Source organism: Echeneis naucrates, chromosome 3, assembly GCF_900963305.1.
Source record: "Echeneis naucrates chromosome 3, fEcheNa1.1, whole genome shotgun sequence".
In the NCBI taxonomy this organism is placed as follows: domain Eukaryota; kingdom Metazoa; phylum Chordata; class Actinopteri; order Carangiformes; family Echeneidae; genus Echeneis; species Echeneis naucrates.
The window spans coordinates 8,912,025-8,927,154 of record NC_042513.1 but is presented as its reverse complement, the minus strand read 5'-3'; the positions used below and the strand labels follow the sequence as shown (position 1 = coordinate 8,927,154).

The window sequence follows — 15,130 nt, the reverse complement described above, 5'->3', positions numbered from 1 at the left end:
GTCAATTAACTTGGAGCCCTTTCTGTCAAGTCGTTGCACTGTATACGGTTTGTGTGCAAGTCCTCATAATAAACTTTAATGGCATTGTAATGGCCACAGTGCGAACACGAAGCAAGCCTTTAACATTCAAAATCTGCAGCAGGAACGCCGCTGTTTGTTTGTGTTTTCTTTTTTTCCCACCCACACACCCAATTTACGGCACCAGGTACCACAAGTGCGGTGAAAAACGGCCGGTCTTTGGTGCGAAGGTGTGCAGGATGTTTGCAGCACTAATAATGAGTTTGGACAAGCAAAGCCAGGCATATAATTCTTGTGTTTATGGCGATGGTGGCTGCGGTCTGCGGGCGAGCGTGGGGAGCTGGCAGTAAGATAGATACTGAAAACACAATTGCCTAATCTTCTAATGTACCTCCGCGCATTGATGCAGTGGAAGGTGTGTGCAGGCGGGACAGGGGTTGGACATTACCTCACTCTGAGCGCTTTCTACGGGGAGAAACGAGCGTGTAATTAGCTGATTAGAGGCCAGTCAGAGAAGCTCCGGCTCCAGCCAATCCCAGCTCACCGCGGCCTGCCTGGGGTACCGGCCGACGGCTGATGGTGACAGAACAGCGAAGTTCGTATTTAACGGCAGAAAGGAGTCACGTGCTACAGACTGACATGCTGGGTCGACTCTAGGAAGTAGCCTGCGGAGATGTGCGTGAAGTCAAGTTAGGTAAAAGGTGATCATGTTTATTTCCGAGGAGCATGAAGTTTTGAGCTGATCGCTCCAGGTCGATTTGTTTGTTATTGCTTAATTTGAATAAAAGGAGAAGAGGAACTCATGAGTCTGTGAGAGGAAGAGGATCGGTGGTCTGCTCGGTGACGCGCGGCTCAGGTGCGCGCCGGCCAAACAGGACTCTGTCCTCCCCAGAGACGGCGACATGGAGAAGTCCAAGAACTTCAGGATCGACGCCCTGCTCGCCGATGAGACCAGTCGGGGCGTCAGAAACCTCTCCCCGGGTCTGAGCAGCGACAGCCCCGCCGGCAGCCCGGTCTCCTGCCGCCGAGCGGACACCCCGTCTCCCCGGGCCTCACAACTTCAGACCGGAATAATGCCCAAAGCGGGTGTCCTCAACATCCCCCATCCAGGACTCTCCTCGCTGCCCCAAGGGGCGATTCCCGGCATGTATCCTGCACCCGTGTACCCGTTATCGGCGCTGAGTGGCCAGCACCCCGCTTTCGCCTACACCGGTTTCACTCAGCTCACTCAGACCTACCCGGAGCACCTGAAGGCGGCTGCCATGGCGGGATCTCTTCCCCTGGAGCACTGGATCCGCGCCGGGATCATGATGCCACGACTGCCGGACTACAGCTGTAAGTAACCTCTGATCAAATAAACTTTGCATGCCTTTTTAAACTGAATGACAGGCGGTAAAACTGCAGACTGGACAAAATCGGTGTCACTTGTGCGCTTGTGGGATCACTGAGCCTTTAGATGCAGGATTTTCTCAGAAAACTCAATGAACAAAAGTTCATTTTTGACTCATTATTATTATTAGTTTTGTTTTCATTGTTGTTGTTCTTAAGTGACTGAGTTATTATCATTGTGCTAATATAGGCCGAACAGATAATTCAGTGAAATCGTTTTTGCGTCTATTTATTTCTCCTTTTTTTCTGATTGTCACACCAGTGAAAGCTATAGGCCTACTCATTTAGCAGGCTGTTGGAATTGATTAGGAATTTTTCACTAGCCTATAATTTCGTTTGATTTTATTTAAAGACAGCACAATTTCTAAAATTAGACACTGGCTATCTACTACTTTGAAAAAATGAATATAACATTCAGTAGCTATGCAATGTTCAACTTTTTTTGTGTAGTATTTCATTAAAAGATGCTTCTTATATTTGGTATTGACTGCCCTATACTGTGCCGTACAGCAGCCTCCAGCTTTGCCTCTTATCTGTGTCATATTTTAATTTTGTCCCATTTATTTCTCTATAAACGCCAACCCGATGAAAATTGTCTTTGTGTGATGAAGACACTATAAACAAACACCTAAAACGTTCTGTAGTTCATCAATAAAATCCCAAAAGCCTTCATTGAATTTTCATTAAGTTAATGGCATGCCTGTGTTTTTATGGCCTGCGTCCACTTCTGCTGTCCCCCTCCCGCCTGTCAACAATAAACTGGAGTAAAGCTGTTATAGTTAATGATGGCCAGAGAGTGCGGGCATATGTGCATGTTCCCAGCCCACAAAATTATATTGAACTTCCGATGTCCTTGGTAATATATAAAGACCACTGCATTGTCAGTGTCTGGTCCAAATATTTTAGACTCAAGACATCCCTAATAACCCTAACCCTAAATGTTTCCAGATATGTTGAATTATCAAAAGAAAAAATCGAATACACAAAAATATCTAAACTGAAAAAAAAAAAATCTGCAGGGTTCTACTGACAGATATAAAATGGGAAGTAAAGAGTCTTACTGACTGAAAACTCTTTTCTTCCTCCCACAGCGGGCCCTCAGTCTGGGCTGCTGGGCAAGTGCAGGAGGCCCCGCACTGCTTTCACCAGTCAGCAGCTCCTGGAGCTGGAGAACCAGTTCAAACTCAACAAGTACCTGTCCAGACCCAAACGCTTTGAAGTTGCCACCTCACTCATGCTGACTGAAACACAGGTAAGACAGATTTCTTTAAGTTCACAAACAAGTGGGGGGAAAAAAAATCACAGAAGAATTCAAGAATCAGGTGATGTTAAGATAAAATTGCCCAAAGATTTAGACCAGATGGATGGATATTGATATTATAATGGATATTCCTTCATGATTCTGGTTGCATTATTTTATATTTGATGGTAAACAGTGACAAATTTTTCCACAACACAAATCAAACAATCCATAAATTGCAGTGTGCAAATAGCAAAAGTGGTGATGTTTTTATCAACTGTACACAATTTCTGCCATGTGCTACAGTTGGAAGTTATGTACTTTTACTTGAAATAAACTGGTCTCAAGAAAACAGATTATTACATTGTCAATGGGAAACAAAAATTAAAAATCACTTTATATTTGTCCTGTATCAACAAGAATCACTGCAACAGCATTACCAAAACACTGACTGAAACCTTCCCGAGCACAACAACTAACAACAGAAGGAATCTTTCTGGTATATATACAGATACTAAACTAAAAACTAAAGATACTGGATTTTTCTTTTAATGATGTATGTGAATATGATTTTTAAAAAATGCAAAAATCTGTTCAGGGGTGAATTACCTAAATGTCACTCTGAGCTCTTTTAATTTCTTTTTTTTTTTTTTTTGATACTTGGCAGGTCAAGATATGGTTTCAAAATCGGAGGATGAAGTGGAAACGCAGCAGGAAGGCAAAGGAGCAGGCCACGGCATCGGCACAGTCTGAGGCAGAGAGGCTATGCAGTGGAGGAAAAACAGCCTCCAACAAAAGTGAAGTGAGCAGAAGAGCGGTGAATCCAGATGATGGTAGGATAGATCTTGACATGGAGGATGGAGAAGAGGAGGAAGAGGAAGAGGAGGAGGAGGAGGAGGAGGAAGAGGAGGGGGCCCGGCATGGTTTTCCGCTTGCAATGGGCAACGGCGTCGGGATGCCACAAAGCACGGACTTCCTGCAGCGTGGCACCGACATTAGCTACAACCCCCACAGCCCTTTCTCTGATGAAGAGCTGGGGGGTGTGCAAGTAGAAGGAGGTGACAGGAAGATTGGGGCAGGACTGTGAGGAAAGGTTTCCTGAGTGTTACAGAGACATTACACTGGGACATGTCTGTGTTTGTGGATACTACAGGAGACACAAAGGTCTTTGTCTGGTCTTCCCACTGAATGTTTATGTGTTCCAATCAGGACATTTGTTGGAATCACTAATTATTCACACTGCTACCAAAATGTATAGGACCATGACACAAAAAACAGTATATACTGTCTGTAAATAGAATCACTGCTAATATTTCATAGCATGCTGAAAAAAGGTGCCAATTTCCTCTATAATTTTAGCTGTTTTTCTCAGAATCTGTCAGTCACTGACAGTTGGAGCTCTGCTCATTGAACACACACGTACTGCACAAATGAAGGAACGTGAAGTAAAATGAGTGAACTGCTCGGACAGCAGGAGAATGTTCAGCGTGTACAGCCTCCCCTCTGTCCTCAAGACAGAACAAGCTGTGTGATGTTAGACTGAGTAAACAATGCGAGCTTAGAAACATCTGCTGTTCTGGATGTTTTTAAATACTTTGTAGAACATCTCATGTATCATATATTATAAATATTTTATGTGAATATTAATGTTTTTTTGTTGTTGTTGTTCTTGATGATGTTTATGCATTGGTTCTTGTCACTTTTTTCATTCAAATGTATATGAATTTAATTTATTTGAATTATTGCAAAGATGAATCATATGAGTATTTATCCAAAACTTGTTCATGGTGTAGTTGTGAAATAAAAAAAAAAGAGCTGAAGTAATGTAAGTTGGTGTCCTAAAGTTCAAAATGACCCATTTTTGAGTTTTCTTCTTGAACACATTACTGTAAGATGAGGAAAAAGTACTGAGATATTAGGGAAACGAGTCTCTACTTGCACACAAGCAACTCTGTAAGGCTGAACATGGCGGTACAGCAGAATTTTGAGCTAAATGCTAATGTCAGCATGCTAAACTACAGGCCACAATGGCACGGAATGGCGGAAATGCCATCCGTATTGCAGGAATTTGGGATAAAATATTAGAAATTCCGATCGACCTATATAGAAAGAAATCAGTACAGAGCATCTAAATGAATGACAATTTATTCAGTAGCTGTTGAAGAACACACAAATGCTACAATTCATTGTGGGAGGCCTATGAATGCCTGAACAAAAGTGCATGCAGTCCATCCAGTATTTGTTCAGATATTTCAATCCGCATAACATTGTTGGATGTCACCGCCAGAAATCACAAGAGATGCGTTGTGATCAAAAATAAACAACACATAGGGTTTATTCAAAACAAGTTGTATTCAACCATCCCAATAAATACAGGACATCCCATCTCCTCCAAATCCTGATTCATTCACAGCCACCATGCTCCCTCAGAGCAAACCCAAGCAAAATTAATCTTTAGCTTATGGTTTTCATTTATTACAAAGGCTCTCCGATATTAATTACTTGGTGGGGTTTACTTATAGTCAAATAATTAAGTAAATGAAGATGAAAATAAAGCAATCAAAAGCCTGATGGCGATCTCTCACAGGCCCATTTTAATTTCCAAGAGCAACAGCATGATGAGTGTGTTTAACTGTGGTGGGGCATTTTATTGGGTCCCCATGTAAGGACTGTAATTAAAGAGCTGATGGGAGGACACACAGCAGTGTGTCATTTAGCCCCCTCTCCGATCACAGTCACATATTTATGTAGTGATTAAATACATTCCTAACTGGCAGGCAGGCTCCTTTTGTGAAACAAACAAACAAAAAGAAGAAACCAGAGCTCTGCAATGACTGGAAGTGGCTTTAAACACAAATGGGACTTTTTGATGAGACTCTTTATGCCTATAATCAGAAACTGCATTATGTACTGTAAAAGAGAGTAACAAAATAGGTGTGTTGACACCTTATATGGCAAAAATATGGCGTCACCACCATAACATTTATTTAATGAGCCCACAAAACTGGCTTTTGTAAGACATGCATATAAACACATCTCAACAATGTGGTTTGTACAATCAAATTTTCATATCAGAAAATAGAGGCAGAAATGTCAGGGAGACCCCTGGGCAAACTTTTATTCAGCAGCAGGAACCAACACTAAAGCTGAAATTATTAATTGATTACTCAGACCAATTAAATATATTCACAATAATTTGCAGAATAATTAAATAATCCTGAATTTAGCAGGTAACAGCCCCTCAAATGAAAATATTTGTTTTAATATTATAGTAAATGCACCATATTTGTATTGTTGACTGTTGGTCACATGGAGCAACACATCTTAATAAGGGAACTGGGGTTTTATTTTTTACTAGGCACCGTGAACGTAGAATGGAGGGTTAGAGGATGGACCCAAGGCAGCTAATACTCTGCTTTAGTGGAGCAAATTTTAATAATTGTGTCATTGTTGAAATTATGGAGACTGAATTGCCAGAAACCTGGGGCAAAATTAAGAGCCACATAATGAGAAATGTTGAAAAGTAGCGTGTTCTAAGTTAAGACCAAAACATGCAGTTATGATTGTGAATGCAGGGCTTGGTTTGTCTTGGTTTAACCTGGTGAAACTAATTGTTAAATAATGCGAATCTGCATGCATGTGCAGCAGCATAAATAACCTCCTCAATTCACCAAATTAGTCCTCCTAGTTACATGTTTAATTTGAAGGACTCAAAGAGAACTTCATTGACTTTGACATTTTTAAGGGGAGAATAGAATATATAATAAGCTTGCAGACTGAAGCTTTATGAAACTGCAGCTTTTAATTTGGCTGATGAAAAATCATACAAATCAATAGGACCTCATTTAGTTGTGAGACTTGTCAGCTCCTTGACAAACGCCGTTTGGCCTGTTTTATGACACAGGCCTAGAGTACAAAAATCACAGCTAATTGATAAGGCAGCAGAGCAATATATGGGGGTCATTGATTCTGTTTCTCCGCTAATTTAATCTGAATATACCAGTCATGTTGATTAAAAATTCTCTACATAAATTATAGCTATGGCTGATAATCCTGTCAGATTTCTCCACAGCCAGTCTGACGAAAGTGCTGACGGGCCTTCTGTCGCTTCTTCTTTTTTTTTTTATTTATTTATTTATTTTTACCAATAATACACAGAGAGCCTGTGTCTTTCTATAAAAATGTTTCACTGTCTACTGAATCAGTCAAGTCACCCCTGAGATGTCAATTCAGCCCTCAGACACAGAGCAGTTACCAGAATCCCCCATTTTCATAGTTAGACAAATAAATTGGCCTCTTTTTGCTTTGTTGGATTATAAATCAGGGGCCCTTTAAAATATTTACACCCTGTAGTTTAATCAATCAGCAAAATGTCAGGCTCATTACGTAAATATGAACAGATTGTGCGATCTTTTAACGTAATCATGTGTATTGGTGCAGGTTTCCCCAGGTCCTGTCCTGTCACTTAACTAATGGGCAAGAAAGGGAGTGAGTGACGAGCCCCAATAAATTCACATCTGTCCGACTTAAAATGCTGTTCCAAAGCATGGAAAAGGCAATGTTTTTGCCGGTAAAGTTTATTGAAAAGGTTGGCCATGGGGACTGTATTCATGGGAATATTTTATTGTTGCAGGAAATGTACGTTACAGGTGTTTGACACATGTTCCTGACCCCACATGGCATCAGTGTAACCTTCAGTCGATGCTAAGCAGCAATATCTAACCCGAATCAAACAAAGGAAAATACTAGGTCATCGGGATTTTTTATTTCTTTTTATTTTTTTACTACAGGCCAAATCGGGGCTGAAGACACAGAAAGACGCAACTGGTCTTCACAAAGCTCCTGATTTTAAAAGAAAGAAAGAAAGAAACATAGAAAAAATGAGATTTTTAATCATCTTTTTTTAATTCAGGACATTAAAATAAGAACATAAGTTTAGATTAAATCTGATAGATTCGTAAGAATTGCAGTAATACAATTAGAAGTCACTCATCCTGCTCACTAGTTCCGTGTTGTCAGTTAAGTTTCTCATGAGAGATGTGGGCTAAACCTTAAACCTGAATCAAAATATTAAATATTGCGGTATCAACGGGGACAATTTGGGTGAGAAGTGACCAGACATTTACCGAGCAGAGCTGTGTCCGAACCACAAGGTCCATGTCTGCCCTCTTGTGTTGACATTGAAGAAGTACTTCCTGGTTTGGCTCAAATCTGAGCAATTGAGAATTTAGATACATAATCAAAAATTCAGACAGCTATTGTGAATTCAGTAGAAGTCTACATGTCGTAAAAATCTATTATTGTTTTTGACAAACGATAATTAAATTGGCTATTAAAGCTGCTGCAATGGGGCCCCTGTCTCATTTAACATTGTGTTTTAAAACAGCTAGAGCAAAACAAGTAACGTTTTACTTCGATCAAAAATCTGTCTGTAAGCCTGGGCTCTGTAAACAAAAGCGCCACGTTTAGAATAAACTAAATACAATAAAATAAGCGAAATGTTTATGTTTATGGACTCCAAAGTGTCTTATTTGTGTTTGACTTTCCACCGACAATCCGAGCTGCCTGACTTCCATCCTTCCTCTTTGGGGGAGAATGCTTGGGGCGGGGCCAGAATCACCGGGGGCGGGGCCATGACCACGAGGGGGCGGGTCTTTCTGCTTTTGAAACGCTTTCAGAAGCTGTGCTCGTCCTCCTGGTCGGAAACTGAGAGAAGTCAGAGCTGAAAGCCGCCTGACAGATCACAAACCACAGAACACAGGCTTTATTTTGACTCAGTCACCCTCACTATGGCCTCCTCGGAGCTCGGTAAGACTTTTTTTGGTTGTTTCTTCTGCAGACTTGAACCGCCATGATGAAGTTTTGCAGCGTGCTAGCTCTCTGGCTAACATTAGCCAACGTGGTCAGCCTCACTGCGTTTAAACGCGCATCTGTCGTTATTAGGTCTGAAACAGCTGCACAAGTTTGTTCAGTGTCCCCCTTTTGTCTGTCCTGGCAGCACTTCTGAGCGTTTCTGACAAAAGTGGGCTGGTGGACTTCGCCAAAAGGCTGGTGTCTGTTGGGCTGTCCCTGGTGGCCTCAGGGGGCACCTCCAAAGCCCTGCGTGAGGCTGGACTGGCTGTCAGGTGGGCTCAGGTGGTGCTATCTCTTTAAGCTATAAAAGTCCAAATATAAAAGCCCACTTAAACAGTGTGTGTGTGTGTGTGTGTGTGTGTGTGTGTGTGTGTGTGTCAGGGATGTGTCGGAGCTGACTGGACACCCAGAGATGCTGGGGGGCAGAGTGAAGACCCTCCATCCTGCTGTCCATGGGGGCATCCTGGCCAGGAAATCCCCCACTGACACTGCAGACATGGAGAAGCTGGGCTACAGCCTGGTCAGGTGAGAGTCAAAGTTCTGTGGTGAAGTCTCATCAGTCCAGTCCAGGTTAAAGACCCACATGGAGGATCCAGGATTCAGAGAGCACGTCTGACCTGTGACTGTTGGCTGGGTCACAAGTTTCAAGATGTCCACTGGTATTGTGCCATGAGGAGGCACGTGTTGTTCAACAAGCAGCTGGTTAATTGGAAAACCTCTGCTCCTGTTAAGTTTGTCTTGTGACTCCTGTTTGTTTATGACCAGAAAATTGTGGTTAGAGCAGATCTCACGTGCTTCATTGCAGTTTACTTGAAGATACCACTTCACTGATAAGGTGTTGATTGTTTAACAGTTTATTTGATTAAAAAAATCACAAATTTAAGGATTTCATTCACTATAAATGAGTGTATAACGTTCCTAGATTTTCTGCCTATCCTGCTCTAATAAACACAGTAGCTCAGTAACACTTTTTGAGAAATTCATCAAATTTTAGTGTACCATTTGGACTCGAAGATAAACTAAATTGATTGGATTTTGGTCACAGGTGAAAGTTCAACTTCACTGTGACATCACAAGACACATTTTGTGACACAATGGAACTCATCTCTAACATGAAAACATTATGAAGTCATAATGTGTTTATCCAGATGCTTAAAGTTAAAATTCACTGTGACATCATAATGTTCTGCAAAAACATGTAATTATTCAGTCCTGTGACTAAGGATTGGGAAATTATAACCCAGCAGATGTGGCTATAGATCCAGTTAAAGAGCTGAGAGTGTCCAGTTTATGCCATCTAAGAGGCTGAAATTAGCTGGTTGCAAATGAAGTCAATCTGGTGAGATCTGGCTGCGTTCTAAGGTCTTCCCCTTCACTTATCGCGGGAAGAAGAGGAAACAAGTTTCAGTAAAAAAAAATTAACATTGAACTTCTGTTCACTTGTGTAAATTTGAACGCATGGAATCACATGGCACCCATGCTCTTTGTATTTGCCAAAATGCATTCACTTAAATTTAAACCAAAATACTGAATGTACTAATATTGCTTATTTGACCTGTATGGAAAAGCACTAAATATGATTGTTACTTTATAGAATGATGATGATAATAATAATAATAATAATAATATATTCTATACAAGGCTATGCTAAGCCTTTGTTAACCTCATCAAATGCGGTCATGTGCATGACCATGACGTGAGTAGTTTTGTCTGTGCATGTGAATTTAATTTGCTTGCTTGTTCTTTTCAAGAGTGGTGGTGTGCAACCTTTACCCCTTTGTAAAGACCATCTCTAACCCAAATGTTACTGTGGAGGATGCTGTTGAACAGATTGATATTGGTAAGCCCGGCAGTAGTTTTAGGATATTAAAGTAATCACATATTCATAAGTAAATGCATATAATTGGAATGCTGAGAGTACCAGAAGAGATGCACATCGATTTGTCTTAAAATCTTAAAGTATTTCCTCTTCCCAGGTGGAGTAACTCTGCTGAGAGCAGCAGCCAAGAATCATGCACGAGTAACTATTGTGTGTGATCCTGCTGACTATTCACTGATTGCCAAGGAGATGGAGAGTTCAGAAGACAAAGATACAACCCTGGAAACACGCAGGACTCTGGCCCTCAAAGTTTGTTTAATTGTCCTCCATTTGAACTTGTTTTTAATTAAGTTCCTTTTAATTTTAACATTGGGGAAATGTACTGCTTTCCTAATCCATCTCTGCACTGTACATTTGGGGTCTTTTCAGTCAGTATTTTTGTATGAATTGAAAATTCTGTTTAGGGTTGTTGTGTGTGGTTTTTTTTCTTTTTTTGGGGGGGGCGGGGTTATGTCACCGGTTTCAAATGTGTTATACACCACTGCTGCTCAGACTTGTTTAGATGATCAGATTATGCCTCTCATGTGAGTGCAGACTCGCAGGTTTGAATCAAATGTGAATCTTGCCTTTGGCTGTTTTTATGGCATGAGCAGGCAACAATGATTGTTGCGTAATGCTCTCAGATTTTTACAAAGTATGAGTAAGGGCCAAGTAAGTAATATCAGTCAATATGAAAAAAAGATAGCTCAAATCACTCAGTATATCTGTTCTTCCTGATAGGCAACAAGCTGTTTAAGTGCTGATTGAAGCCTGGTCCTGTTTCAGGCTTTTAGTGCTCACTTGATCTGCTTTTGCTCTCTTTGCTCAGAGGTGATGGTCAGCACAAGACAAAGTCCAGCAAAGCCCCCCCCCCCCCCCCTTTTTTTTTTTTTTTTTTTCCCCCACCAGTGTTGAAACGTATGTCCAGGTTAGAGTTTGAAGACCTGTGAACTTTCACCTTGTTGTGACACTTAACTGCATTTTGAAGTAAATAGATGAATTGATGTATGTTTTTCTTTGTGACCTTCAGGCCTTCACACACACAGCACAGTATGATGAAGCCATATCAGACTACTTTCGGGGACAGTACAGCGGTGGAGTTTCCCAGCTGCCTCTCCGTTATGGCATGAACCCCCACCAAGCTCCTGCTCAACTCTACACCCTGCGCCCAGCCCTCCCCCTCAAAGGTGAGCCCAACAGCTGACCTAAATATGTTGGGGCTGTATATGGATTTTTTTTCAAGTGGATTATTCTTCCTGACAAAAAGAAAATTCATACAACAATCCCATCTGTCTTTGTTTAAAAAAAATGTAAACATTTCATTTATTAATCAAGATAACAGGTTATTTAGTTTATTTAGTTAGGTTATTTAGAGTTTTAGAGGTGATTGTGAGAAGATTTAACAAACAATGGCCTCAGCTTAGGTTCATCCAGGTAATAAATGTCTGTTCCTGCACTGTCAAACTTTTGCTCTAACATTGATCCACATTAGATAATCCAGTCCAGTCAGCAGTGAGTTGAATGGAGATAAATAACTAGTTCACCTGATAGCAGTGATCTGTCACTATCCCGGTCTGCTGACCATGTAAGAAAACTGCTAATTAAAAAAAATATGTAATTCTGTCTGAGCTGCAGTAAGATGTTTCTACTGACAATACAGATAATTTACCACTCACTCCGATTTATGCCTCCATTTCTCAGTGGTCAATGGGTCCCCTGGCTTTATCAACTTGTGTGATGCCTTGAATGCATGGCAGCTGGTCAGAGAGTTAAAGAGCGCCCTCGGTGTAGCTGCTGCAACCTCCTTCAAACATGTTAGCCCTGCTGGTAAGAAAGAAAGAGGCACATAGACACATTCTTAACAGTGTAAATGTTTTAAATCTGAAAATGACTTTGTTTCTCCTGAAGGTGCTGCAATCGGAGTTCCTCTGACTGAAGAGGAAGCCAGAGTGTGCATGGTTCACGACATGTTTAAGGATCTCACCCCTCTGGCAACTGCTTATGCCAGAGCAAGAGGTCAAACACACAGAGCCAAGCCCTTATTTATTTTATTTTTTTTAACATGCAGTTGTATTAATTCTTTCCACATCCCCAGGCTCAGATAGAATGTCTTCCTTTGGAGACTTCATTGCTGTGTCGGATGTTTGTGATGTTCCCACTGCCAAGATTATTTCAAGAGAGGTACAGTTATGTACAACAAATAGAGATTAAAAAGGTGATTTGTGCATCAACATTGTTTAATTCATTTTACTGCTCTCAGGTGTCTGATGGTATCATTGCTCCTGGTTATAATGAGGAGGCTCTCAAGATTCTCTGCAAAAAGAAAAATGGAAACTATTGTGTTCTTCAGGTGAGGGGTGAAAAGATGATTTATGATGTCAACAGTCATAATATTGAGTTTTATAATATGAGTGATTGGAATTGGAGTGAAATTTATTGGGTAATTATGTTTTTATTATTTATTTTATTTTTATTTATTGTATTTATTATTATTTTTTTTTTAACGTGTGTTTCTGTCCCAGATGGACTCGGACTATGAGCCCGATGAGACTGAGACGAGAGTGTTATTCGGTCTGTATCTCAAACAGAAGAGGAATGGAGGGCTCATCAACAAGGAGTTCTTCAGGAACATTGTTTCAAAGGGCTCAGTGAGTTACTACAGTGACCATCATATTCAATCAACCTGCTTTGTTATTTTGAATAATCCTTACATTATTGAGAATCTTATGTAATTAGGAAGTGTTGACCCTTTCTCATTGTTTCCATGTCCACAAGCTCTCAGAAGAAGCTGTTCGTGACCTCACTGTGGCCACCATCGCTGTCAAGTATACTCAGTCCAACTCTGTCTGCTATGCTAAAGATGGACAGGTGAGAATCAGCAGGTAAAAAGACAGTTAAGGAATCTGGATCAGCATTTGGGTTTTCACGAATTCTTTCTCTCACCTGTGTTTTTACAGGTTATTGGTATCGGCGCAGGCCAGCAGTCTCGTATCCACTGCACACGCTTGGCAGGTGACAAAGCTGATAACTGGTGGCTGAGACACCACCCACGTGTCCTGAATATGAAGTTTCGCAGTGGTGTGAAACGAGCAGAGATGGCTAATGCAGTCGACCAGTATGTCAGTAACACCATTGGAGAGGTGAGGGGGTAACAGTGGTTTTAAGATTAGTTAACTTTAAGTTGCCGTGTTTTCATTATAAAATACCTTCCATTAAATTTTCAATCACTGATATTAGGTGCAATTGCAGTATTTTTATAATAAAGAAAACTAAAAACTCCCTCAAAAGGTGAGATACATAAAGAGATATGTTCAAAGATGTGTTTCAACAGCATGAATCACAATTACAAGCAGCTGGGTGGGGAAAACAAGTCAGTTGAATCTGAGGCAGAAGAAAAGATAGATACAATCCTGATATTTGAAGTACCACTACAAACTGTTTGCAGAACTGCTGCAGTGAGTCATGTTCTAGTTGGATTAGATGTCATTTATTCACTTAGATTAAACTTTGCACACAGTAGTACATACTGACCATCTGTCTTCACTTGTCTAATGTTCAAGGCTGATCACAAAATGTGCCAAGTTCTAAACACTGAAAATAAAAGGTCCCATATTGTGGGTATTTTGTGTTGACAGGGTCCAGACTTGGCAGTTTGGAAGTCAATGTATGAAGAGGTACCTGAGCTCATGTCAGAGACTGAGAAGAAGAACTGGATCAGCTCCCTGCAGGCTGTGGCTGTCAGCTCTGATGCCTTCTTCCCCTTCAGAGATAACATAGATCGTGCAAAACGGGTAAACGTCACGCACCTTACAAAAGCATGTGTTCATCTTGTATGCATGTCTGCTATCATATTTGTACAAACAGAAAGATCAGACAGTTTGCGAACACTTAACTTTAGAAACATGTGTGCTACTGTTGACCGTTCCTCAAGCTTGTACTCACTGTTTGTCTGTTTACAGAGTGGTGTCGAGTACATTGCTGCCCCAGCAGGCTCTGCTGCTGACCAGGTTGTGATTAACGCCTGTAATGAGCAGGGCATCACTCTGGTGCACACCAACCTACGGCTCTTTCACCACTGAGCACCACATTTGTCATGGTGTTCTTCTTCTTTGAAAAAAGAAAAAATTAACCCACCTCAACTTTTGATACTTTTTCTAACATTTCTGATTCTCAAAACATTCCTACCCTCATCACGCTGAAGTGAAGAGAGCACAAATACACCATTTATAAAACTAACTGCATTCATGACTTCACATCTCTTACTTAACATAGTCCTAACATTACAGAGGAGTACTGTCAATTGTAGGTCATTCACATTCAAGTGTGAAATAAACTATAAATTAGATTTTGAGTTTTGCCTGTTTTTTGACATCAGCTCAGACATTCCTGGTTTACAGAGGACGAAGCCTTTGGAGACTTTGAACTTTTTCCCCTCGTACTATCGGCAGGTTGACGTTTTTGGAGTTCAGGGGAATAATCCTAACAATTTTTATTTATTTATGTTTGATGGATGAATTATCCTCTCAAGTTTTTAACTGGTCATTATCTGGTCCGATATCATTACCCAATATGAAATGCCCGTCAGTATTGAATGCCATCTTTCTAATTAAGGATGGTGAACATGTTAAACTTTACTCCTGTTCAGCAGTTGTATGTCAGCATACTGGCTTAAACCTTTGGTCAGTGATGTAACACCTTAAACACTTGGCTCCCCATCTATGAAGTCTTCAAACATTTTCATAGACATTTCAAACCTAGAACATGTCCATAAA

The 15,130-nt window shown here is 40.8% G+C and overlaps 2 protein-coding genes across 4 annotated transcripts; both read left to right on the top strand.

The window, feature by feature from the left end:
• Positions 1–502: 502 nt before the first annotated feature.
• On the top strand, positions 503–4,348 carry mnx2b (motor neuron and pancreas homeobox 2b). Of its 3 annotated transcripts, none has more exons than XM_029498791.1 (4): positions 503–1,353; positions 2,499–2,659; positions 3,315–3,480; positions 3,514–4,348. In XM_029498791.1, exons 1-4 carry the CDS (start codon positions 921–923, stop codon positions 3,732–3,734), a joined length of 981 nt encoding a protein of 326 aa, XP_029354651.1. In that variant the 5' UTR covers positions 503–920; the 3' UTR covers positions 3,735–4,348. The 3 variants fall into 3 exon arrangements, with proteins under 3 accessions (XP_029354651.1, XP_029354650.1, XP_029354647.1); XM_029498790.1 differs by adding an exon at positions 1,918–1,931 and having other exon boundaries at positions 503–1,357; positions 3,315–4,348; XM_029498787.1 differs by having other exon boundaries at positions 3,315–4,348.
• A 3,955-nt stretch (positions 4,349–8,303) lies between these two features.
• Positions 8,304–14,703, top strand: atic (5-aminoimidazole-4-carboxamide ribonucleotide formyltransferase/IMP cyclohydrolase). Its single transcript, XM_029498412.1, has 15 exons — positions 8,304–8,455; positions 8,646–8,772; positions 8,882–9,025; positions 10,252–10,340; positions 10,477–10,628; positions 11,389–11,545; positions 12,060–12,185; positions 12,267–12,374; positions 12,454–12,539; positions 12,619–12,708; positions 12,881–13,006; positions 13,134–13,226; positions 13,316–13,498; positions 13,994–14,149; positions 14,318–14,703. The coding sequence occupies exons 1-15, from the start codon at positions 8,437–8,439 to the stop codon at positions 14,435–14,437; spliced, it is 1,776 nt and encodes a 591-aa protein (XP_029354272.1). The 5' UTR covers positions 8,304–8,436; the 3' UTR covers positions 14,438–14,703.
• Positions 14,704–15,130: the final 427 nt, after the last annotated feature.